The 25,199-nt window shown below is 39.0% G+C and overlaps 1 protein-coding gene across 1 annotated transcript in view; it reads right to left on the reverse strand.

Annotated features, from left to right (window-relative positions):
• The window catches only part of ATP8A1 (ATPase phospholipid transporting 8A1), a 230,217-nt gene that overhangs the window by 81,234 nt on the left and 123,784 nt on the right, over positions 1 to 25,199 (reverse strand). Inside the window, exons 22-23 of the mRNA XM_061191344.1 lie at positions 14,640 to 14,778; positions 11,244 to 11,308 (exon numbers count right to left, since the gene is read on the reverse strand). Coding sequence (XP_061047327.1) covers positions 11,244 to 11,308; positions 14,640 to 14,778 — 204 coding nt within the window. The remainder of the gene's footprint in view (positions 1 to 11,243; positions 11,309 to 14,639; positions 14,779 to 25,199) is intronic.

The following is a 25,199-nucleotide window of genomic DNA, read 5'->3' on the forward strand; positions in this document are numbered from 1 at the left end:
CAAAGAACATGTTAGGCCACCTAAGAACTATGATTTTGATGGCCCCAAATGTAATGTTGCAGAAAGCACTTGCATAAAAATGGCCCTTTTCAGCCTCTGGCCTTTGGTTTTTCTTCCTGATTCCTTTCAGGGGTTCACAGGACAGATAGTCTTACTTAGGAACATATCCAGGAAACACCCCAGTAGAGAATGTGGAAATATCCCTAAGGAGAGGTAAATAAAAGCCTCTTGCCTTTGACTAGAAGACTAGTCTATTCCAGTCTAACCAGCAGAAATGATGTGACGATTACAGATAGTGTAAAATGTAACACCTAAATGTCGTGGTGTGGGTGTCGTATGGGTATCGTAACACCCATACCCTGCTCCAGGGCCACAGTTACTTATAGTGACAGAAGAAAATGTGTGATCACTCATCTTATCCCAGAAGGAGTGATCAGCAAGGCTAAGCCAAAGAGCAAAAGTTAAAGGAAAAAAGTATACATATACATACTTATTTAGTTCAAATTATATGTTGGTATTTGGGTCAGAATACAAATAAGCCTTCAGCACCTGTATTTATTCCTGGGAATCTGTTAAATGTGTGCAGGTCAAATGATAAATTTATGTTTATCGTAAGTTTATCATGAGTTCACCACCAGTTAAGTGAAATAAGCATAGAATTTTGGCTAATGCTGAATCACTTTTGGAAGACACACAACTTTCACCCTTGTCAGAATGGACTTAAGTTTATGAAGCCTGTGCTTCTCACTTTAGTAGCAGCACCGTGGGTTTCTGTTTTCACTTACTTTCCACCAAAAGGACAAAATGCAACATAACGTTACAGGAGAACATCTTGTGGAACAAAGACGGCGACTCTGATGAAATAAGACAACTTGCTGGAGGTTGGGTCACTGTAAAATAACTCTTCAGAACTCGTCAGCTGATGTGCACAAGTTACCAATCAGTGTAGAGAAGGCAGCCATCAACATATAACAAATATGTAACCATAAAAAAGTGGGGCTTTTTTAGTTAGAAAGCCAAGGATGGCCATGAGGGTTCACATGATGCTTCTGGGCACCAATAACATTTGAAGCAAAACGATGAAGCCACATTGTAAAGGACTTAAGTTCCAGAAGCTGAAACATACCCCATGGCTCAGAACTCAAGGCTTTCCTCACCTTTAGGTGGTTGTAGAATATAAGGTGAAAACAAGCTAATCAAGCATTTTTCACTTTTCTTGGAAAGGAAATATTAGGTGTTTTATTTTGAAAAAAAATTCCTTATGAAGAAACTAAATGAGAAATAAAGAATAGCTTCAACCACTAACTTAAGTAAAGACACCAAGAACTCCAAAATACTTTTGGATCAGGTGGCTACCTAGGCTCAGCGTTCTACAAAGGATTATATTCCCACATTATATGAAAAGGTGTCACTGGTAAGTTTATTTCATGGCCTATCGATAAACTTCTTCACCAGGAGTACATATGTATTCCAATCTACCTCGTCCTTATTTATTTTTTCACTTGACTAACTCTAGAAGGCAGTAATATGGAATCAGAATGACTTGGTTTGAATCGTTGTTCTCCCACTTAATGGCTGTCTTTCTTCAGGCAGGTTACTTAATTTCTCTCAATCAAATTTTTCTCATTCATAAGATTGGGTTAATATCTCTTTTGTAGGGTTATTGTGGTGACAAGATGTGCTAACTCAGGTGCCCTGACCAGTGCTTGGCTCAGAGGTGATTTCCAGGAAAGACTAATTCTTTTTCTTCCTCTGACATCAGGTCTAAGAGAGATGTCAACACCCGATGAAGAATGAATGCTCTGCAACCTGTCAATCACTTCACAACATCAGTGCAATCCAAGTGGTATATTACTGAGATGATTTTCAGTTTCCTTTTGAAATCTCCTAATGGCAATTTTATTTCAATCTACTTTTTCACTGCTAACACTCAACTCTACTAGCTACTACTTCTTCTACATAAAAACTATCTGGAAACCTGTCTTCCCTCAATTACAGAAAAGATGGCATTATCTCTTCTCATATGGCATGTAGCTCTTGCTAGATGGTAGGAGGACAAATATTTATAAAGTTAACCTAGACTGTTTTTCTTTATCTCTTAATTTCTGTCTCTAACCTGATACAACTCTTTTTTTAAAAAATAAATTTATTTATTTATTTATTTTCGGCTGCACTGGGTCTTCGTTGCTGCTCTAGTTGCGGCGAGTGGGGGCTACTCTTCGTTGCGGTGCGCGGGCTTCTCATTGCGGTGGCTCCTCTTGTTGCGGAGCACGGGCTCTAGGTGTGCAGGCTTCAGTAGTTGTGGCATGTGGGCTCAGTAGTTGTGGCTCACGGGCTCTAGAGCACAGGCTCAGCAGTTGTGGTGCACGGGCTTAGTTGCTCCGCGGCATGTGGGATCTTCCTGGACCAGGGCTCGAACCCGTGTCCCCTGCATTGGCAGGCGGATTCTTAACCACTGCGCCACCAGGGAGGCCCTGATACAACTCTTGAGCAGAAAATAACTTGAAAGTTACAAAGTGATTTGGCATTTCTCTCATACTATCTATGTTTTTTGCAGATGACCACATCAATATATGTTAGACTTTAAGCTCCCATAAAGATATATCGATATATATATATATATGCAGAGTTACATAAAATAGCATTATATGCAAATGAGAGCTTCACAAATAGTAGGTTGAGAATAACTAATGATAAACAAAACACAGAGGACTTATTTTGCTGGCATGTTCTTCAGCTCTAACACCATCAACTTAACTTCTTAGGTATTGATGATTTTTAAAAGCAGATAAATAAATACTTACTGGGGGGTGTGTGTGTGAAAAAACCTTAGTTTACCTACTTGGTTTTAAAACCTACTATCAGTTAACTTAAAATGTCAAATAAGAGAATATATATAAAAATCTTAAACTAACACCTATTTTATTAGCTGTTTTGGTGGTTTGTGGCCCCACCTCATCATCATTTAAGACATGAGGTATTTACAAATTTATGGCCAAATAATGTTTCATTCTTTCTCTATTTTTGCACTCTCCAAATGTTCATACCCTAAAATTACAAATCAATGGAACATTCCAACGACATTCTTAATAATACATTCTGACCATATCAAGTATGGACAATGTTAGCATGTTCTTAAAGAGTGAGTTATGATTTCCATGACAGCAACGTCGGTAAACCATTGGGTATTATCTTTTGACACTGTATTATTGATTCAGTGGAACACTGGCCATTCCATATAACCCTATGCAACACATATATCAACTACTTCTTTAGCTACTGCAGGCGGTAGTAAGTGGTAAAGAACATATACCTGAGAGTAAAGAGAAATTACATTTATATACAATTGGTCCATTTAGTATTCATCCCCGTCAGGATCACTCTCTCTCTTGGACAGTTTCTGACCAGAAAAACCGGTGTTTCTAAACTCCTAGGCTATATTAGAACATAACCTTTAAAAACATACTTGTATAGAACCAAACCAACATAAAGTCATTTTTCCAAAATGGGTAAAGGCAGACAGAAGGTGAAATCATTAAAAACATATGGCCAAAGAGGTCTTCTAAAACTGCTTAGTGGAAGGCAGCCAAGCAAATGCATTTAATCAATACATATTGCTAAATATAATGAAGAGGGAAACAGAGAAAAAAATTTTTTTCATGCTTTGCTGATACACAGATATGAGCTTTCCAGGGCAGGCGTAGATATAAAACACTGTAATTGAGGAAATGGCCCAATCTCCTAGTAGGGTCATGCCATCTGAAACAGGTCAATGAATGGAAGAAGCTAAGAAAAGGAAGTTGCAGCGCTGGGTAAATTGCTCTTGGTCCCTGGGCAGAGGTTTGGGATTTGGGGTTATGATAGATTCCATCAGGCAAATAATTCGTTGTGAGGCATCTATTCTCGCTTAGGGTATCCTAGAGAGAAAGGCAGAAAGTGTCCAATCTGGGTCCAAGTCTATCTTTCAGTGTTGGGATGGGGGCACAGAGCAAAGACAGACAAACCCCGGGAAAGGAAGGAAGAGTGAGGTAGGGGATATAATTATATAATTTAAATAGTTTTGTGAATAAAGGCTTTTACCAAAGCCCTCATAGTAATTATTTGAAACCACCACTGAAAGTCTCCTAAACACTTATTTTGAGCTTGGCATTAAATATTCTCCAGTGGCGGCGGTGACTCAAGGGCAGGAGGAAGTGTCCTGGAGGAACTGGATGGGCAGACATCCAGTCTCTCGTATGGCCTTCAATTCAGCCAGAAGAGGCTGCACAGAATATACAACCGGTTTTTTGAAAATAAGCAAATTACCAAATCAACGGTTTGGAGAAAGTAACAGCTGGGGTCTGTGAGAAATTCTTACCCAGAACCACAAAGAAAGCTAATGTTGGGCCCATTTTCCTAATGATTTGAATTAATTAATGTAGGAATACAGAGGAATCATTATCTGCTGTGTTTTCTCACTGCAAATTCCAAATGCACACCATTTCCATTATTTCCTACATCCATTCAAATAAATCTATGTACAACTGTCATAGTAAAACGAAATATAGGGTCGTTCCTGAATTTCATAAATACAAGATGCCCAAACACCACCATCTCCCAGAAGAGCATTTCTCTTTCAGCTGCTCTGCAGTCCTGGTGGTGAGTGGGAGAGGAGGTAGTGACAAGCTGTCAAATGTGGGGCATGCCTTCCAGAATGCTTTTTTCTGAGACTGAGTCCCCTTTACCTCTGGAGAAGGAAGGGTTATTTAAGAACAAAAACAGTTTTGGACTTAGAGCAATCTAGGTCAAAATTCAGGATCCCACAGTCGTTAGCTTTGTGAACTCAAAGTCTCCATCTGTATTTGAGACAGACACCATCATCCGTATAGGAGCAGAGGCTAATGCATGCAGATTTACCTGGCACATAGGTTTCCTGTAAACTATCAATTTTATGGCTATGCTGATTCATCAAAAGAGACAAAAAAAGAGATGCAAAAAAAGTCACAAGGCATGGTCTGCTCACCTCAAAAATGCCATCAAGCTGTGGGGAGATGGCAAGAGGGCAGACTGGTTAGAAGGCATTTATCCGTAATTCTAGGTCTCAGAGAGTCTTAGAAGAGCTCAGATGTTTAGCCAAAAAAAAAGATAAAGAATATTCAGGCTTAGGGGGAGGAAGAATTTCTCAGAACAGCAACACTATGAATCTGTGAACAACTTCACTTAGGGTTCTGAACACAACCCAAGATTACAGAATTTTGTTTGAGCAAAGGGGACACATTTTGTTTTTATGAGACCAAACAATGGATTTGATGGAACTTTTTCAACCACAGTCTTTGGCTCGTGGCAAATACCGTCTTAAATCAGAGGAACAGAGAACAGATTATTTGTTCTTATGTTATTTTCTTTTTTTGTAATGTTTATATATATTTTTTACTAACCCGTTTCTCTCAAACGTAACAAAGTTGGCTTTCTTCACTGAGAGCTACTTGAAGTAAGCCGTGTGCCAGACAGTATTTGAACAATCATCCTGCAATGGGACATTATAAAAACATATCTTTGCTTTTGATAGGGATACATTAACACCTTAAAAGTTAAACTGAGATCTTAAACATTTTCAGGCCAAAAAAGCTGAAACAGCTTTGCTAATGGCAAAAGAGAATTCACAATACTAAAGTTCCAGAGCTGGCAGTGGAGGAAACCTCAGTGTGGTTTAAAACCTGCCTGAACTATTTTTCAAAGCAATACAAAATGTATTGTATTAGACTCATAGGACATATCAAGACAAAACCTGAAGTAGCCTCAATTCTCTTTTTTCCCCTCCTTTTCCGGAGTCAGGTCAATAACTTGTTTATTCTGGACTTCTTTCAGAAGCCGTTCAACAGTGACTGGTTCCCCAAGCAGTAAGGTTTGTCTGCATAATACATACAAGCCGAGCGTAAAAGAGTGCAGATGACAACTTCACCATTTATGTCATGAATGCCTGTAAGTTACATTTGAAGCTTACGTGGTGTTAGAAAATCAAATTCAGCTAGGAAAAAAAATGTGCAATCCCATAAAGGGCTTTCTTTTACCATGGTGTTGAAAAATATATATTCTTATCCTTGTTAATATGAAATGTGGTTAACAATTCATTTTCTGTAAAATATATGAGTGAGGGAAAACACTGGTATCCATAATCAAACCTAGGCTGGCTTAAGTTCACAGTTGCAAATTAAGTAGAGAAATTTAAGTAGTGAGGAGGGCAGCTGTTTAAAATCACCTCTTACAGCAGCTGGCAAAACGAAACTCCCCCTACCCCCAGGAATAATGATGCTAAAAGAAATTATAATGATCATGATAATGGTCCATACTTCTTAAGTGCTTACTAAATGCCAGACATTGTACTTAAAAGGTACTGTTTTGTTTAATCCTCACAACAACATCCTAGAGATGGATATTATTCTTCTTCTTATTTTATAAGAGTCACTGGCAGCTGAGGCCCAGAAAACTCTATTTTCTTAGACTCTGGAATCCAGTGACTTAGATACATCCTCCAGGGCTGCTTAGCACTAGAAGTCAAGTTAACCTTTCAAGATTGGGCATAATAGTATCTGCCTACTAATGTTTTCAGGTGTAAATGTGATTGTCCCTGTAAAATCCTCAGTCCAGTACTTAGTACAAAAAGTAAGCACTTATAAACATAAGCTAGTGTTTTTCTTATGACTATAATAGCCATGCATAGAACCCTGCAGGGGTAAGCAGAGTTCCCTTTTCACACAGTCAAAAAGCTGCATTTTCCTTTGGGATCCATACTCTGCTTCCTTATATTGGGTGCTGACGCCTAATCAGGCTAAATGTAAATGTCAACAGAAGCAGAAACTGAAAAAACTGTGCCCAGATGATCAGAAGGAGAGGTGGGCAGGGCTTCTCAGGAGTTAAACTTGGGAACACTGGAAGCCTTTTGACTCTGAGTGGAAGAAATTTATTTCTCCAAGTTCCTCACATACATATTTAACCATCATTTCTGTTGATTCAATAAATATATAGTAAGTAATTTTCCTCTCTGCCCCTTTTTGTTTCCTAGGGAAGCCAGAGAGTAGAAAAGAGGAGAAAAAACAACAAGAACAAATTTAAGATCCAGCCCTACCTCTCAGGACAGATCCCACAACTCTCCATATAAAAAAGATGCTAAAAGGAGGAGAGGCCAAGGTTACAGGTATATCGTGTGAGACTCAAGAAAGATGATTTGGGTACCTACAGAGTTAATGGCTTAAGAAATTATGGTTCCTCCCACCTACCCAGACTTGACAAATGAGGGTAGTGAAATCCTGAGCTATCTCAATGAAACAGTCTCCAATTTCTTTCTACCTTTTAGAAAAAGTTAGATCATATCCATCAAAAAAAATATTCTGGGTCACCTGAAAGTATTTCCAGAGATTCACAGAGTTGGTATGCTATGGGGGATATGAATACTATAATAATCACACTCCTTAATATAACATCAACTCAGTCCTTCCAGAATTGTTTTACTACATTTTGAAAGATGCTGTAATCAGACACTGGGAGTTAAAGATAGGTCACATAGGAGGTTCCCTAGTTCTTAGCTCACATTTCATGGGTTGTATGACACAAGATCTGAAGGAGCTATGATGCAAAGTGCTGTTTCCTTTCCTGCTGAGAAGCAAATGAGTTTGCCACAGCAGGTCTGACCCCAGACAGCCAGATTTGTAAAGTCACCACTTAACTCCCTGGGAGAAAAACCTTCTCCAGACAGCAGTGCGAGAACCCAAGGTAGTCTGGAGCTGGATGAGTCAGTGTCAATTCATTCAGCCATAGTGTTTGCCTGTGATCTTCCACACCTAACTGGCACTTGAATTGCTAAGGACATTTCTAAACACTTTGCTCCTTAAGTATCAGATATGATCGATTACTACCAGACTTAAAACTGATACACAACCTTTTTTTGTTTTTAAAGGAAGCCCTTAATTAAACCTTATTCAGTGACTCACTTCTCAAATATTTATGGAGTATGAACTATGTGCTAGGCAACTTGCTGGGGAGTGAGAGAGAATGGCAAACCAAAACAGACAGACGGGTGTCCCTGCTCTCATTGAAACTGAGTATTCCCCTGAGGCTCTACATTTGCTCCTGCAGCAATAGGTAGTGCAAGTACCTCTGAGGTGTTTATTACTTTAAAAAAAAAAAATTTATTTATTTATTTGGCCACGTCAGGTCTTCCTTCGTTGAGGCACGCGGGCTCAGTAGCTGCGGCACTCAGGCTCTCTAGTTGTGGTGCATGGGCTCCAGAGTGCGCAGGCTCAGTAGTTGTGGCGCGTGGGCTTAGTTGCCCCATGGCACGTGGGATCTTAGTTCCCTGACCAGGGATTGAACCCGCATCTCCTGCATTGGAAGGCGGATTCTTAGTCACTGGACCACCAGGGAAGTCCCACTGAGGTGTTTATTACTTTTGAGTTGCCATCTTGGAAACTTCAAAATGGAAATAAATGCCACTGTCTTAACAATACATGATTCAGTACACTGAATATTTTTGGTATTTCAGTTTTCTCTTTTTTTCTTGAGATTGCTATTTACATCACTTGATACTTAAAACACTTCAAGACTGTGTTTGTCTAAGAGTTGGAGAAAAATGATGAAATAGATGAAAACAAAAGAAGCAATGCTAGCACACTCTACATAAAGTGAAAGCATAAATCTAGACCAAAAGGATGTCAAATCAAGCATGGTCATGCTTTTGCTTTGACCTCACAGGTCCCACTTCTGACTTCCTTCAAGTGTCAGAAAACCTGGGTACCACGTGTAACCCATGATGCTGACAAAGGCCTAATGGTCTACAGGGATTATGGGGATGTTTACACTGAGGGTCTTGTAATGTTGTGAACAACTGCAACCCAGTTCTGGAACCACCTTCGATGGCTCCTTCTCAGGGACCCCATGGGATAAGTTTCCCTGAATTTCACACCACATTGCTGGTATTGGTGTCCCCATTTCCTCCTCCCTCACTCTTATCCTGGTCCCTTACCTGCACCCCATGCCTCCCACCCTTCCAACTTGCCTATGTAGAACTGCTTCTACACATCACACCTCTTTTAAGAGGCTGATGTAATTGCTTCCCTCGCCTATGAAGGCAAATTCTCAAACCTGGCCCAGCTTTCCACAGCTGACTCGAGACTAGCTCTCCAGTTTTAACCCCCCTCTGTCATTTCTTAATGGCTGCCTTATAAATACTGTGCCACCATTAAAATGAATTAGGTAGCTTCACACAGACCATTATAAAACAATTGTTCAGATATATTAAGTGAGAAAAGCAAAGTGCAGTATCAAGCAGTGTGGACAGCATGCTGCAATTTGTGTTTAACAACAAAGGATGCGTCCACAGACATGCACATATATCCCTTAGGTAAGTCAGTCTGGACAAACACACAAGACTGGAACTGCTGACCGTCCCTAGGGAGGTAAACGAGTAGGCTGGGTGTAAAGGTGGGAGATTCATTTTTTGCCACCTATACTTTCCCTTTTTGTAACTTTTAAATTTTACATTCTGTGCCTACATTTATTCAAACAAAACATACTTAAAAAATTATAACCTTGTGCTCAAGTTTAATGTTCCTCTTTCATGCCCCAAATATGCCTTGAACTTACTTGCAGTAACTTTCTGCTTTTTCTGCTTTTGTTCCCCTTACTCAGGTACTCACTTCTATGTAACTAAATGCCACTTACTTTGTAAATAGTTCCTTAAACATCGTGATATTTTCACAGCAAGCTATCTACCTTATTTACATATCTGTTACTTGTATGCACTTTACGTCCCTTATTATTTATAAGCTTCTGGAGGGCTGGCTTTTTTTTTGCGTGTGTGTGTGTGTGTGTGTGTGTGTGTGTGTGTGTGTTTAGGATTAAAGCTTCGTTCACAAAAAGCACTTCCCCAATAATTAAAGGCATAAACAACTCTCATAATTGCAAAAATCATATATTATTCTTCAGGCTACAAGGTGCTTAAAGATTTCACAAGAAAGGGAAGAGTATCACAAGGACTGTTTTAAGGACAAATAATAAAGAGATCATCATTCCAGTTTAAAAATCAGAAGCTAAATACTTCTTACATGTAATTTGTTTTATATCCAACTTCAAAACATCTGCCTCTTCATCATCCCTTCTACAGAGCTGGTCTCGGCTTCTCCAACATCCCTAATTATCAGGTTTGCTCTGCTCTGCTCTTTGCGTCTCAATGACTATTTCAAGCAGTTGTATAATCACCTCTCCTGTCTTCCACCTTAAATTGCAAATACTCACCTTTCCTTTAAAATATTTACGGGTCATTTGATCTACTTTCTTTTTTTTTTGTTAACTTTTATTTTACACTATATTCTAAAAAATCTTTCCCTCTTTTCCAAATATAACTTCATGTGATCACAGCCATGAAAAAAGACATCCTAGGGATTCATATTTCAGCCCAGAAGTTAGGACATTAAAAAAAAAAAACTTGAGGGGCTTCCCTGGTGGCGCAGTGGTTAAGAATCCGTCTGCCAATGCAGGGGACATGGGTTCCAGCCGTGGTCAGGGAAGATCCCACATGCCACGGAGCAACTAAGCCTGTGCGTCACAACTACTGAGCCTGCACTCTAGAGCCCGCGAGTCACAACTACTGAGCCTGAGCGCCACAACTACTGAAACCCGTGTGCCTAAAGCCCGTGCTCTGCAACAAGAGAAGCCACCACAATGAGAAGCCCGCGCACCGCAATGAAGAGTAGCCCCCGCTCGCCGCAACTAGAGAAAGCCCTCGTGCAGCAACGAAGACCCAACGCAGCCAAAAAAATAAATGATAAAAAACAAAAAACAACTTGACTATTGGTTATTTGGTGTTGTTCAATAGCTTTCACATTTTTTTAAAAGAAGCAAAATATCAACACTGGAAGCTAAAGCAGACATTAAATGCTTAATATACAAAATACCCAGGCAGATACAAATAAGTTGCTGTCACTCAGCAACCTCCTGACATAATGCTTTTGTAAAGCAGGTTTCTTGTCTCACGACATTAAGCAAATCATTTAGCAATTTCTTTTAGCTGTCATAGACACAAAGCTAGCATCTATTTACATCAATGGTTCAAAACAGTGTACGTTTGTTCTAGCAGAACAATAGTAGTAAGGTATCTTTTAACCTCAGGAAAATAAAATATTTCCACAGCTAGCTGAATATAAAATAAAATGCTATAAGACAATTAAATTATTAAAGGTTTTTTTTTTAAAAAAGATAATCTTACTTACATCAAGAGAGCCTTCATTTATAACAATCATTCCCATGTTCTTCCTCAAAAGTTTGCAGGAGTGTCCTATGTCCAAACAGAGTAAATTGATTGATATAATTAATTTCTCTAGAGAGAAGAGGTGAAGACGTTAAAATGATAATACTACAAAAGTCTAAATTTTATTTTTTATCTATTTTATTTGATAAAATTAAAATTTTATCTATTTTAATAGAAGTGATGGCAGTCAGCTGTTTTCTAGGTTTGCAGGAAGTTTAAAAAAGAAATGCTCTTGCTTGCTGTTAAGAGGGATAAGATACAAGGACATTACCTGGAGTGTTAAGGCTGTCTTGGTAAACAAATATGGAAAGAGATTATAGTAAGGATTCTCAACGTCCTGAAAACTGATAAATGTGTATGGAATATCCTTCATGATGACCAACACAAAGAGCAGAAGATGGGCCAGTGGTTGTTTTGGGAGAAGGGTTCAGGAGGGTTGTCTGGCTCTCTCTTGGACCATTGATCCCATCACAATCTTCCTGCCCTTGGATTGCATCACATCCTCTACTCTCCTGCCCTCTCTTGCTTTGCTATACTTGCCGCAGGGCAAAATTACCTGCTGATTAAACCAACTCGGCCCACTCTGCACCTGTCTGCCTACAGCTGAACGTGGCTGGAGAAAAACAGGCAACCTTGTTGGCGGATCTCACATTTAACACAATACCATCTACACTCACTCCCTTTGTGATCTCATTCCTTCCCAAGGTTTTAAATACCATCTAAATGTTGACCATTCTAGAACTCATAAATCCCATTCAGACCTCTTTCCTGAACTCTAGACTCTCACATGCCAGTGCCTACTTAATAGCAGACATTTAGGTGTAAAATAGGCATCTCAAACTGAACATATCCAAAAACCAGGCTCTTAACCTTCCCCCAGAAAACCCGTTTCTCCTTTAGTCTTCCTCATTTGATTAATGGCAACTCCATCCTTCAGTTGCTAAGGCTAAAAGACCTTGAAGTTACCCCTGATTCCTTTCTTTCTTCCATACCCTACATCTAATCTATCAATCAATCCTGTTGGTTCTACCTCCAAAATCCATCCAGAACGCAACAATTTCTCACCACCTCTACTGTTATCACCTGGGTCCAAGCCACCACCATATCTCATCTGGATTAATTCAATAGCCTCTGGCCTTCCTGCTTCAACACTTGCTTTCCTTTGAGTCTACTCTGTCTAGCAGCCAGATGGATATGTATATATATATATATATATATATATACAGTTTTTTTTTTTTTTTTTTTTAACAGGAAAGTCAGATCAAGTGTTTCCTCTGCTCAGTTCAGTACCATCCAATGGTTTCCCATCTCACTCAGTGTAAAAGCCAAGTCTGCACAACGGTCTGGGAGGCCCATCCAACCTGGGCTCTGCTACATTGCTGACCTCTTCTCCTCCTCTCACACTTTGCATTTCTGTTCTTTCTCTAGAACAGAAGACAGCTCTCTCGAATCATCCAAGGGACATCTTTTCCTCTCTTAGGTCGTTCCTGAGATGTCGCCTTCTCAATAGTTCTTCTTGACTTCCTGATTTAAAACTGAATCCCTCTGTGCAATGCCCTATTCTCCCTTCCTTGTTTTATTTTTCTTTAGAGCAATTATTGCCATCGAATATACTATGTGTCTTTCTCATTTACTTTATTGTCTGTTTCCCTGACTAGGATTTGAGCTCTGAGGGCAGAGACTCTGATACGTTTTGTTCCCTGTTCTTAACTGATGCCTGGCACCATAGGCACCATCATCATTTGCTGAATGAATGAATGTTACCTTCCCTTTTCTAGGAACAATTATGGCCTAAGATTCTAAAAGTTAAATGTTGCCAGAAACCACCACCATCCTCTCCTTTCCAGAGGAACTTTCATAATGGCTACATATCTGGAACCATCTTGAGGACTGCTTATTTTGCCCACATATTACTCTTTACCACCATGCATTTTTCCTCTATCTGTAGTCATGTTGCTTTATCATATCGGTGTGTTCCAGGTCTCCTGATTCTAAAGAATTCTGTATTCTCATACATCTTCTTTCCATTTTGTCTCTAACACCAGTGATAATTTTTATAATCAAAATTAACAACTTGTTTGGCCTGTAGGTTTAAACTTCTACTGGTTAGTTTTCTTTTAAAAATTAATTTTCCTCTATTAACAACATCAATTTACTATAAATTTATAGTATTTATACTATTTAATATAAATACTATATTTATAAATACAGTATTTATCACAGAATACTGTCATTACTCACACTTCTAAAAGGAGTATTAGTTATATGTTTTTAGATACATGATACTTGATGACTTTCTAAAAATGTGGTTTCATCTTGTGAATACCGCTGAAATGCTTTCTTTAGTTTTGGGAGAGTTTTGCACGTGATTCATATCATCAGTATCATCCAGAGGTTACTGTCAGGGTTCACAGTGTTCAGGCAACAAACTATTACTGAATTTGGGGAAAAAAGCAATATTTTTCTTGCATATTATTGGTACTATAGGCCTCTAACAGCGAATATCAGCTTTCTCCTCTGTTACAGAGTGAATTGTGTCCCCACCTCCCCATTCATATGTTGAAGCCCTAACTGTGCACTGTGAATGCATTTGGAGATAGGGTCTTTAAGGAGCTACCTACAGTTAACTAAGGTCATACGGGTGATCCCTAACCCAACAGGACTAGTGTCCTTATAAGAAGAGGAAGAAACACCAGACGCTCTGTGAGAATCCAGAGGAAAGGCCAGGCGAGGACACAGAGAGAAGGCGGCCATCTGCAAGCCAGGAGGAGAGGTCTCAGGAGAAACCGACCTGCTGACAAATTGATTTGGACTTCCAGGCTCCAGGACTGTGAGAAGATAACCTTCTGTTGCTTAAGTCCTCTAACCTGTGGTATTCTGTTATGGCAGCCTGAGCTGCCTAATACAACCTCCTTCTGCAAAATTGGAATTAACTGTAGGATGAATGAAAACTGGCAAGAACCTTACTTCCTATCTCAGAAATAACCTTTGGTCACAGAAACAAGTGTCGGTATACAAGCCTGCCATAATCCCCACCTCCAGACTTCGGCAGACAACTGCAGAATGGTTACCTACATGTGTCAATTATGGATGGGAGGTGGGGCTAGGCAGGGATACAAAGGTGAGAGAGGGCGTTACATAGTTGCAAGAGCTGAAGTTTGGCTGTATATACAATCATTGCACATTTAAAGGGGCACTGCGGCCATAAGTAAATAGACAAGCCCAATGATATTAACACATATGGAAATCTCAAAATACCAAATCTTTCAAATCTTGAAATATCTCAAATCTATCTTCTAAAATATATCAAAACATGTTAAAAAGCACCATGACTTAAAGTTTAAACTAGGTGAATTACCAATGTTAATGGCAGTTTCCTGCTTGTCTCCTGTAAGGATCCAGATTTTGATGTCTGCTTTCATTAGAGTTTCTATGGTTTCAGGCACTTGATCTTGTAATTTATCCTCGATGGCTGTGGCTCCAAGTAGCTGAAGATTCTGGAGAAAGAGAGTGGCAACATTTTTAAGATTAAAAAAAAAACAACAGTTCAGATTCTTTAAGAATGAAAAATTGAAGTGTATATATGTTTTAAAATCAGAGACTAAATGATAATTCATGAATTTGTTGTAAATTCCAAATACCCCATTGAGTTTTCTCTGTCAAGGATCCCTAACTTTCATCCAGTACTTTTGGCAGGAGACTTAGGCTCCCTGAAGCTACCTGTCTTACCTTACTCCTCCCTAAGGTAAGGAACTGATTCTAAAAACACACACACAAATGTAGAAGGGGGGAATCAAAAACAGTTAAAAAGGAGCAGGCAGCTATTAAGAAAAAATAAAAACAAAAACTATGGAAGATCACCACAGTGAAGAAGTAATCTAACTGACCTGTTTGAAAAAGAGTAAGGTTACAGGCTGACACTATTAAATTGTAATTTGATGCAGCGTCAGGAAATGTAGACACAAAATACAATGAGAAAGGATGAAGAAAGGAGCAATAAACAAAGTGATAGCATTAGTCTCTGAAAGAAAGAACAGGCTGAGTGTTTTTCACATGGTTCCATGTTTGCATAGTGGAAGGTCAGAGTCCAGTAAAGATCTCTCGCTCCTTAGATGGTATCTTTCATACAAGACTGAACACAACCAAAACACTCTGTGGAAAGCTGTTCTCATCTCTGACAAAGAAGAAGAATGGTTTCTTCTCTCATCGTCCTAAATGGAGGGAAAAGTGAGAACAATCTCCTGGCTGTTAGGGAAACCTGGCCTGCCAAATGGAAACAGATAATGGTGTTCTTGGTCCTAAATACATAGGAATGGGCAATGATGGACCAAGATTTAAATCTTTCTTTCCATCATGTGACCAGGCATTGTCACTAGTTGGGTACCCTTCCCAACGGTGTTCTGCAAGCCACAACCAACTGATTCTCAGTCTTACCCATTTTCCCCATAACCTAACCTCCAGAATGAACTACTTCAGCATTTATCTTTCTTCTCAACTATGTTCTCCCTCCTTGCCTTCATTTTTTTATTTACAGTATCAGACAAGGACAGACTAGATATCAGGGAAATTACTGCAAAGGATAGTGTCTGGGTTGATAATAACAAAGAAAGCATTCCACTTTCTATTTTTTCCTTTAACATTAAGTCCTATTTACTTTTCATCACAATTCAAGTCTAAAAATAGCCCCACGTCTTGGTAGGCATGGAAAATAAAGTTAAATATATATACAAACACATAAGAGTGAGTGTGTGTAGTTGATGAGTATATTGCTTAGGAATGTTTTTGGCTATAAATAATAGAAAAAAATCTGACTGAAAGTGGCTTAAATAAAGACTCCTATTTCTAACATCTTTAGTACTGAAGTGGGTAGCTGTGGGTATAAGATCATTGGCTTGACCATATTTCCACGCATTCTCCAGATGTCTCTCAATGTCTCAAGGTGGCTGTCGCAGCTATAATTATAACAGCCACACTGAAGACAAGAAAAAGGTGGTAAAACCAACTGTATCCACCTCTTATTTGAAAAGCAAAAGGGTTTCTAAAAGTCCTCAGCGTATTTCCAAATACAGCAACTGGCCCGATGGTGCTACATGGCCATCCTGAACTGTTAGTACTTAGCTTTTCCAGCCTCAGTGGAGGGGCAAGGCAGAAGGGCAGTAGGAATAGGTGTTAAATTAGCCGGCCTGCAGTCTCTGCCACAGGGCTTAAATATAGATGGGCGAGCCTATGCATCAGTGTTAGTATATACATGCATGCATGTGTTTACGGGCGTAGGTATGTGTACAGACACACACACATCCACCATGGCCCTGCCTGGTGAAACGTGGCTCATCCTGGTAGTCCAAAAGAAGTTTTCCTTTACTTCTTAAAACAAGTTTTCCCCTCTGCTGTGCTCTGATAGAACTTTGCTCATCTTTACATACTTAATTTATCATATTAAGATTACCTGTTTAAACGTATGACTCTGGTAGTTTTGTTCAAAATTAGGGATCATGCCTCCCAGCTCCTTGTTTCTTCACAAATGAGGAGACAGGAGCCCAGAGGGGGGCAATGATTTGTCACAGTGACATAACTTGATAGATTACGGAAGGGCAGGGCTTGAACCAAGATCCTCTGTATTGCCCATCGCGTTCTTGTCCCTTTGTGTCTACGATGGTGCCCAAGACAGTGGTCAACTCCCAGTCTCTGCCCCATAAATGCTGGCTGAAGTAAATTAAGTAGGCATCAGTCTGTGAGGGGCTAGTGTTGACTTCTTTAAGTTCTTTTTTACTTAAGTAATATCAGGTAGAGGAACAAATGCAGCTCCTGCTCTGGTTGTAGGCTGATGTCCCTATTTGGCATGGGGGAGTGAAGGGCCCTTAACTTGGGCATATTCCTCATAAGAATGCTGGCCTGAGCACTAAGTGCTGACTCAAAGAAGACCCTGTGAGCCCAGACATACCACATCAGATTCCGAGGAGATGCTGAAGAAGAGCTCTGGGGAGTCTTTGGTCCCTGGCTACCCATAAGAAGTGCATTTTTAAGTTGAAAAAGGAAAAGTAGGGACCAGGTTCTGTTCACCTTTATACTGTATCTCCAGAACACTGATAGTCAGCATTTGGTACATTTGCAGAGCGAGTGAATGACAAAACAAACAAAGAAAAAACAAAAACAAAAAAACCCCAATCCAAATGTTCTAAAGTATTGTTGCAATCTAGACTATTTTCTCTTCAATATATTCCAAATAACTTATGCAGCTATTAGATTCACTTGATGCATGACTTCCTAGTATATAATATATAAGACAGGAAGGCAAATTTCCTTCTTTAAAAAGATAGCATTATTTTATTATATTTAATGGGAAGCAGATTTGAAATCTATCAAAACCTGATGAATAATCATCATCAAGAAGTTCAAGAATGAAAAGGAAGACCAGTTCAGCATCAACTATGCCAGCATCACAACTGCTGTATTTCAACATTGAGACAATGATTCCATCAGTTCTTTCAGCTACTTTTAGGAAATCAGTAGCTAAATCATTCTGGCCCACATGCCAGGGAAGATCAGGATATAGTTGTGTTCAAATGTTAGATATTCCACAGAAAGCATGATAAGATTTGAAAAGATCATGAAGATAGTTCAGTAATATAAGCTCTCAAAAAATTTAAACCAAAAAAGTATTTTTTTTTGTAGTATGTTTCACAAAACCCTGGGGTAACTAGATAATGTGAGAGCCAAGATGTGAATACATTAATTAGAAATATATAAACAAGTTTATTTGCCTATTTTCTAGTTCTACTTTAAGGGGATATATGAGCTCAGGAAGTACGTGGGTATACACTACTCTGCACAAGCCTAATAAAAATAAAATGACTGCACGGGGGAGATCGCACTGGAAGCATATTTGAAAGAACGAAAGCAGCTGGTTTTGCACAGGTAAAAAGGAAACATTTTCCAAACCAGGCAAAGATAATATAAAGTACCAAAAAGGTAGGGCCAGCAATGAATATGCTGAGAAATGTTACAAGTAGGTTAACTTGGAGAGTGTTGGTGGCTATGATAACAGGAATTTCTAATGAAACATTTCTGAATATTTAGCAAAATTGCAGTGGGTCTACTTTGATGCCTACGAAAGAAAAACTACATTTGAAAGCCTGTTAATTTTCCCTTTATCCTAAGAGATCCTCAGGTACAGCACTTACTAATTTTAGTGGAAGGCTCTGCAGGCTCCTTTCCTTTGGCCCTGGTGTCATTTACTGTGAGATTAGATCTTGAGTGATAGGCTGTTCAGCCTCTGGAAATGAATATCTTTAGCTACACAATGATCATTAGGAAAAAAGATTTGAACTTTGCGTGCTTTTCCTGATCATAACACAAGAGTGTTTAGGCCATAATCAATTTCATCCCAAACATGTATTACCTTACACAGATGGCCACTAATGGTCACTATGGGAATTACATATTCAGCAAGTGTTGAAACGTGATAAAATTCCCATGGCATTTATGGAATTAAAAAAAAAAACCTCCAAAGACTAATTTTACTTTCAAAATGTCACTGTGTTATAAAGGTTTCAGTTGACGCCTCTTTGATATAATATAGATTTAGTTATCACTGAAAAATCATGAAATAATATTTATTTACCTAGAAAAGTCATCAATAATCTTATTTTCTCTTTTAGATGTTCATAATGTAATGCTTTTAAAAAGGGATATAAGTATAAAATTTCTACCCTAGTGAAGATACAAACGTCATGTAGAGTATTTAAAAACTATGGTAAAATGTATTATGACAGATTTGGAAATTGTGTTTTTTCCCCAATACATTTATATTACATGTATTAGGAAATAACAGAACCTTAAAATGACCTATTTCCATATAAGCAAATATTGTGCCAGGGCTTAGATTATTTCGTATTTTTTAAAAGTTTATGATATGTTCCTAAATGAGAAAAAGCATAGTTATCAAACTCATATCAACTTGGGCTTCAGACGATAACATGGACTATCGGGCAGAAGTTTCTTTGAAGACAAATGAAAGGAATAATACTGGTAAATAAAGTTTTATCACTGGAGTAAATATGAATAAATAGTAGTAACATTTGGGAACCTTTGTTACAACATAAAACAAGATTGTGACTAGGCAGATGAAGAAACATTTCCTTAGCACAGAAATACCAGATACTGCTACGTGCTTTACACTGATTCATTCAGTTCATAGCTTCGGGGAGGTTGAATAAATTATGTAAGGTCAAACTGGGGTACAACTGAGCTAGGATGGTAGAAACAAGACACCAAGAATCAATACACACCCCAAGGCAGCGAATGGGAAGTAAAACTGAGATTAAATGAAAGTTAGAATTTTATGTAAATCATCAGGTTTTTAAACATTTGTCTCTGTTGTTCAGTTTTTGGTAATACTCTGTTTCCGTGAATGGGTTTCAGCCTCAGTCCTGAGGCATTCCTGCCAGGGGTACCTGTTTCCTGTTTCCACCTGCAGGCCCCAGACTCACATTTTGGGACTGGTTCCCTTCCACACACACACGTGTGCCTGCATTCATTCCCTCACACACACACCGAGCAGGTAGTTCTGGGCAAGATGGTGGGACACAACCATAGTCCCTTCCTTCCTCGAATTTGCACTTCAGAATCCATTCTTTGGATCCTCCCTTCCTTGTTTTCTGACTATACCCCCTTGACTTGCGTTGGTATCTGTTTCTCCTAGACCCTGCTGCCTGTCTGTCATCAAGCCCCAAGTAATTAGCCACAGGAGCAGAAATGGAGAGCAGCGGTCTTCAGATTTACCTGAGGGGCTTATTCCACACAGACCAGTGGGCCCTACCCCCAGAATTTCTCACTGAGTAGGTCTGAGATGAGGCCTGGAAATGTGCATTGGTGACAATGCTGCTGGTTTGAGGACCTAATTGCTTGTCTCCAGCAAGGTTGACAAACTTTTTCTGTAAAGAGACAGATGGTAAATATTTTAGGGTTTGAGGGTCGTACATTCTGTGCTGCAACAACTCAATGCTGTCACTGTAGTGTGAAAATGGCCAAAGACAATTTGTAAACAAATGGCTGGAGCTGTGTTCCAATAAAACTTTATTTACAAAAATAGGCAGTGGGTGAATGTGGTTCTTGTGCTGGAGTTTGCAGACCCTTGATGCATAATACTGGTGAGCAGCGCATCTCTGCACTGGCCTCCATCCTGACTGATTGCTCTTGATACTTCCTGGGACAGCTCTGACCCTTCTTTCTTAGCCTGGCCTTAGGTCCTCTGGTCCCAGTTCTCTCTCCTCTCCTTGCAATCCCAAACTATAGACAGAGCCTCTCAACTGTAATATACGATTACCATCAGAGAAAAACAGTACTCTCCCTAAATAATCACATTACTATATGCTATATACTATCTTAGAAGTAAACACAAAATTTTCCGTGAGTACAAAAGATAAAAACAGGAAATAAGTATTTTCTTAGTTTGGGTGGCTCAAAAAGCCATCCAACACGAGTTAACATTTGACCTAAAATCCTAAACGAAGAATTAAGAATTAGCCAAGCACTTGGGAGAGGTGGGGAGGGATGCGGGAAGAAATCCCAAACAGAAGAAATCACATGTTGCAAAGACAGAGGTATGCAAACGCACACTGTGTTTGAGAAGCTGCCGTATAGTCAATATGGAATCGGCAAATGAAGCGAGGTGTGTGGTGATTTAAGTAATGCTAATTTCATAGGGTTGTTCTGAGGATGAAATTGGATCAGTCATCTCAAACTCTGAGTAGTAAGTTAGGAAAACGATAAGCCTGGAAAAACCGGCAGGGAGTGGAAATCAAAGGGGCTATTTTTTATGTTTGGGATTCCAAAGGCAAAGGGCATCTGGGGAAGAATGGTAGAAGGGGAGGGACAGGATCAGATTTACCCTCAGAGAGTTCACTGGTGGCCAACTGGGGATGGATGGGGAAGAATGGAGGCTGCCAGACCAGTTGGGAGACTGTGGCAGTCATCATGCTCTTTAGCTTTAAGGTATGGTAGCTCTGGAATACAGAGGTCCTGGTGGCCATGGGATTCTCAGAACCATTCTACAACGGTGGCTCTCAAAGATCACCGGCTTTTCTCTGGTCCGCATTCCACTGGGCATCGTTCACTCTCGTGCTTCTCTTCTCAACATCTCTTTGCACACAACAAAGGGGTTTTATTTATTAACAGAAGAGACTCTCATGCTTCTGGCCTTTCAGTTGCAGCTGAGCTAGAGCACTAAGACTAACAGCGTTAAATCACTGGCATGGCTCATTAGCCTGCTTCTGGAGAAATCAGGCAACCAAGGCCAAGAAGGAGGTTTTAACTTGGTGCTTTTTGAACCACAGAAATCATATTTGAATTCTCACAGAGCCAAGGGCTTGCCAAATAAGGTCAGAATTCACACACCCAGCTGAAAAGAATCAGGATTTGAGAGGCGATTGGGTGTAGCCTGCAAAAACAACACATCCATCTTATCTGAGTGAGAAGACAGCAAAACCCAGTGTGGCCAGTCTACCTCAAAGCGTTCATAATAAGGGATCGATCAGCCAGAAAGGAGAAGCGTGAGATTAGAGATCTAAGGGAACATGAAGTACTTTCACTAAGAAGACTCTAAAGATGAGTTGAGGGAAAATCATGAAAAACACATTCCCACCTTCATTTTTAAGGAGGATAGAGTACATTACATTACACAGAGTGCACACAGCCTGCCTCATTTCCTACGCAGACGGGTCCTGAATACCACGCCTCCCAACCCCAAGGGCTGATCTCATGATGACTCAACTACACACGTGGTTACATTTTACTTTTCAAGTCACCAACATTTTACATACGTTCTTGCTTTCTTTTAAACCATGCTGGCAGAATAACATAACGGATTAGGAACATGAGATTTGGAATTAAGACAGAACTGGGATTTGAATCCCTGCTCTGCCAACTACTAGATATGCGTCCTTCAGCAAATAACTTAAGAGTTTCTACATCAGCAAGATAAGGCTAATAATATGGCTGTACTAGAGTTGTTTTGAGGATGAAAATAGATTGTTTATCTTAACCTTTTTTTTTTTTTTTTTGAGTACAGGTAGGAAAAGATGTTGAGTACTTACCTAAGACCTAGATATGTCTATATCTTTTGTATAACTGATTTGCTTTGTTAATGTTAATAAATTATATACATTGCAAAATGCAACAACAAATTGTAAAAAAAAGATGAGTAAAACATAAATAGAAACAGAAGTTATAACATTTTCTTGCTTACCCCAATGGTTCATTTTGTGTACCCCACGTTAGAGGCCCCTGGCACTAAATAATCAAGTTAAGGAGCAGAGGACTCGAAGCTTAGTAAAGGCTCAAAAACTGGCAGGTCTTCTTAGTAGATAAGCTGACAGACTGCAAATATTCTTAAGCAAACAGTAAAACAGGAAACTACTGGAATTTGAAACCACAAAATCACCAGTACATCATGTAAATTTTCATCTAGTATGTTTCAGTTTTTAGTACAAATGAAAGTGATATTGGCAGCTACTAAGAATAGAAACGGGTAGTTTTATCTGAAAAAGTATTCAGTTCGAATACAGAAATTACTGTGAATCTGGCAGTCATAAATGTTCAGGAAAAGTTCTGTTTTTCATTAAGTTTTCTATTTCTCTAGGAATCCTCTACACCACTCCCCACCATATGTTGGGAAGGGTGCTGGACTGCTGTTAGTTACCCCGAGTGTAATGGTCGATCTGTATTATGCCACATCAAGGCAGTCTTTTAAAAAATCCCAGAAATGTCAACCATATTTTGGGGAGGAACCAAGGAAATAATGTAAAAAAAAGATCACTAACTACCTCACTGTCCTATCTCGGTGCCTATCGCGGAGCCCAGGGTGCTAAGCCCTGTCTGCAATGACATTTTCCAGTGTTCAAGTTTACTGCCTATCTCCCTGCACTGAAATGAAGACAGGGATTTTTCCATCCTTTCCCCCTCCTGTGCCCCCAGAGCCCACAACAGAGCCTGACAAGTGCTGAGGCATTTGTTGTTGAATCTCTGCGACCAAGTGCGTCCCACATTCATATGTTAAATAACTAGGAAGACAGGTTTTTTAAAAAATGACTGAGTCTAAATTTCTAACGAATGCATTCTTTAAAATCCTTAGCTACCTTTTCTAACACATCCCTAAAGTAATCCTTAGTGAGAACGCATTTGAAACCAACACCCTCAGTGTGCAGAAAGCATGAACTACGTGGGTAACAGAAGGCAGGCTTTCGTTAAGCAAGCACTTACTAAGTAAATTTAGCCTTTGAATTAATTATTTAATTGACTCATTCACTTATTCATAAAATACTTATTCAGTGATTAATACAGGCCAGACAGGCAGTTCTTGGAGAGACAGAGATGAATTCGATAAAAACGATCCCTGCTCTCATGAAGCTTCAATCTAGTGGAAGATATATATTAACTGTGAATTTTAAAATTTGTGCGTATAAGACACAACACAGCTCTCTAATTCAAAGGGGTGCTAAATACTGCCAAAATTGTAGCTTTTTGATTACTCTTAAGCTCAAAAATGATCCTCTCTGACCCATAATTAATCTAAAAAACGTTAACAGATAAAAGTATGGGGTGAGTTTTGATTTTTCAAAAAGCATATTTTGTAATTTATGCCTCATAATAAGAGAAGAAGAACAATTTTATCACCAGGGAAATACTAGACAAGTATTATATCTCACTGTTTTCTGTAATGCTCAAGATAAATAATTTGCTTTCCTAAACATCAGAAATGCTTAGAAGGTAATTTATGCAATTGCATTTCCCTATTGAAGCAAATAAATATAAAATTTTTTCAAAAACTCTATTTACCATGAAGGAATACCTTCATATTTCAACCAACGGTTTAATTATAAAATATTCCCCAATAAGTAAGATCAAAGCCCTCTGTACCACTAATTTTCAAAGGAATCCAGCAGCATACTATGAGTATAAGGCAAATAAATTTGTGTCTTAGAAATAAATATAAAGTAGCAGATCAAAGAGGAAGGTGAGAAATTACAGAGAAACCACTGCTAATGAAGAATAAGACTTGATAATTATTCTGTTATTTATTTGCAATTTTTTCCCGACCAAATAACAAATAAATTCTGAATTTAAAAAATAATCTAATATTTAAAAACATAGACCAATACTATAAGTGGTTTCATAATCTAAATTACAAGTCCAAATACATTGTCTTTCAAAAGAAATAGGCTAAAGAAGGTATAACAGGTCAAGTGTGTTGTCTGAAAGAATGAGACAACTGTAAATTCTTTCAAGTGGTGATGAACAGAGACGAAAAGGTGTTTTCTGTCCACAAAACCCAAGTGATGCTACAATTCTCCTCAAACTGGGTCAAGACACCTCAAGTATCTGATGTGATTCTCATAATCCCTTTGGCATTTTAACTATGTGAGCCTTCTTGTTCCTGAGTGTCTTGGGTTTCCTAGTAATAAATGTCACCTTCCTGACCTTTATTTAGTAAAAGAAAAAAAGGTGTTTCAGGAACATCCTGAAACAACTCATAGCATTAGAGAAATGATTTCTTTTTAATCCTGAAAAGTCTACCATCTGAATGCAAGTGTTGGCGCCCAAACTGTACAACTGTGTAGCAGAGATGTTGATGATATTTTATAGATGGATGTAAAAGTCCTAAATCCTCTAAAAATGACTGTCACTAGGGAAAACCCTATCCAGAGAACTTTTTCAAATCTTTCACATCCTCTCTCCTTTACTGTGCCCTGGAGGTGAAGGGGGGCATTCTAGTGCTCAGATGAGCTGGGTAGAAAAGTAACAAAGCATTGCACCAAGGGACACATGGCATTATCTTCTTGGATGTTCTTGGCTTATTTGGATACATTTTTTTGGAATTATGCTAGGAGTTATAGCCCCCAAGGGAATAAGGCTTTTAACT

Source organism: Eubalaena glacialis, chromosome 5, assembly GCF_028564815.1.
Source record: "Eubalaena glacialis isolate mEubGla1 chromosome 5, mEubGla1.1.hap2.+ XY, whole genome shotgun sequence".
Taxonomy (NCBI): Eukaryota; Metazoa; Chordata; class Mammalia; order Artiodactyla; family Balaenidae; genus Eubalaena; species Eubalaena glacialis.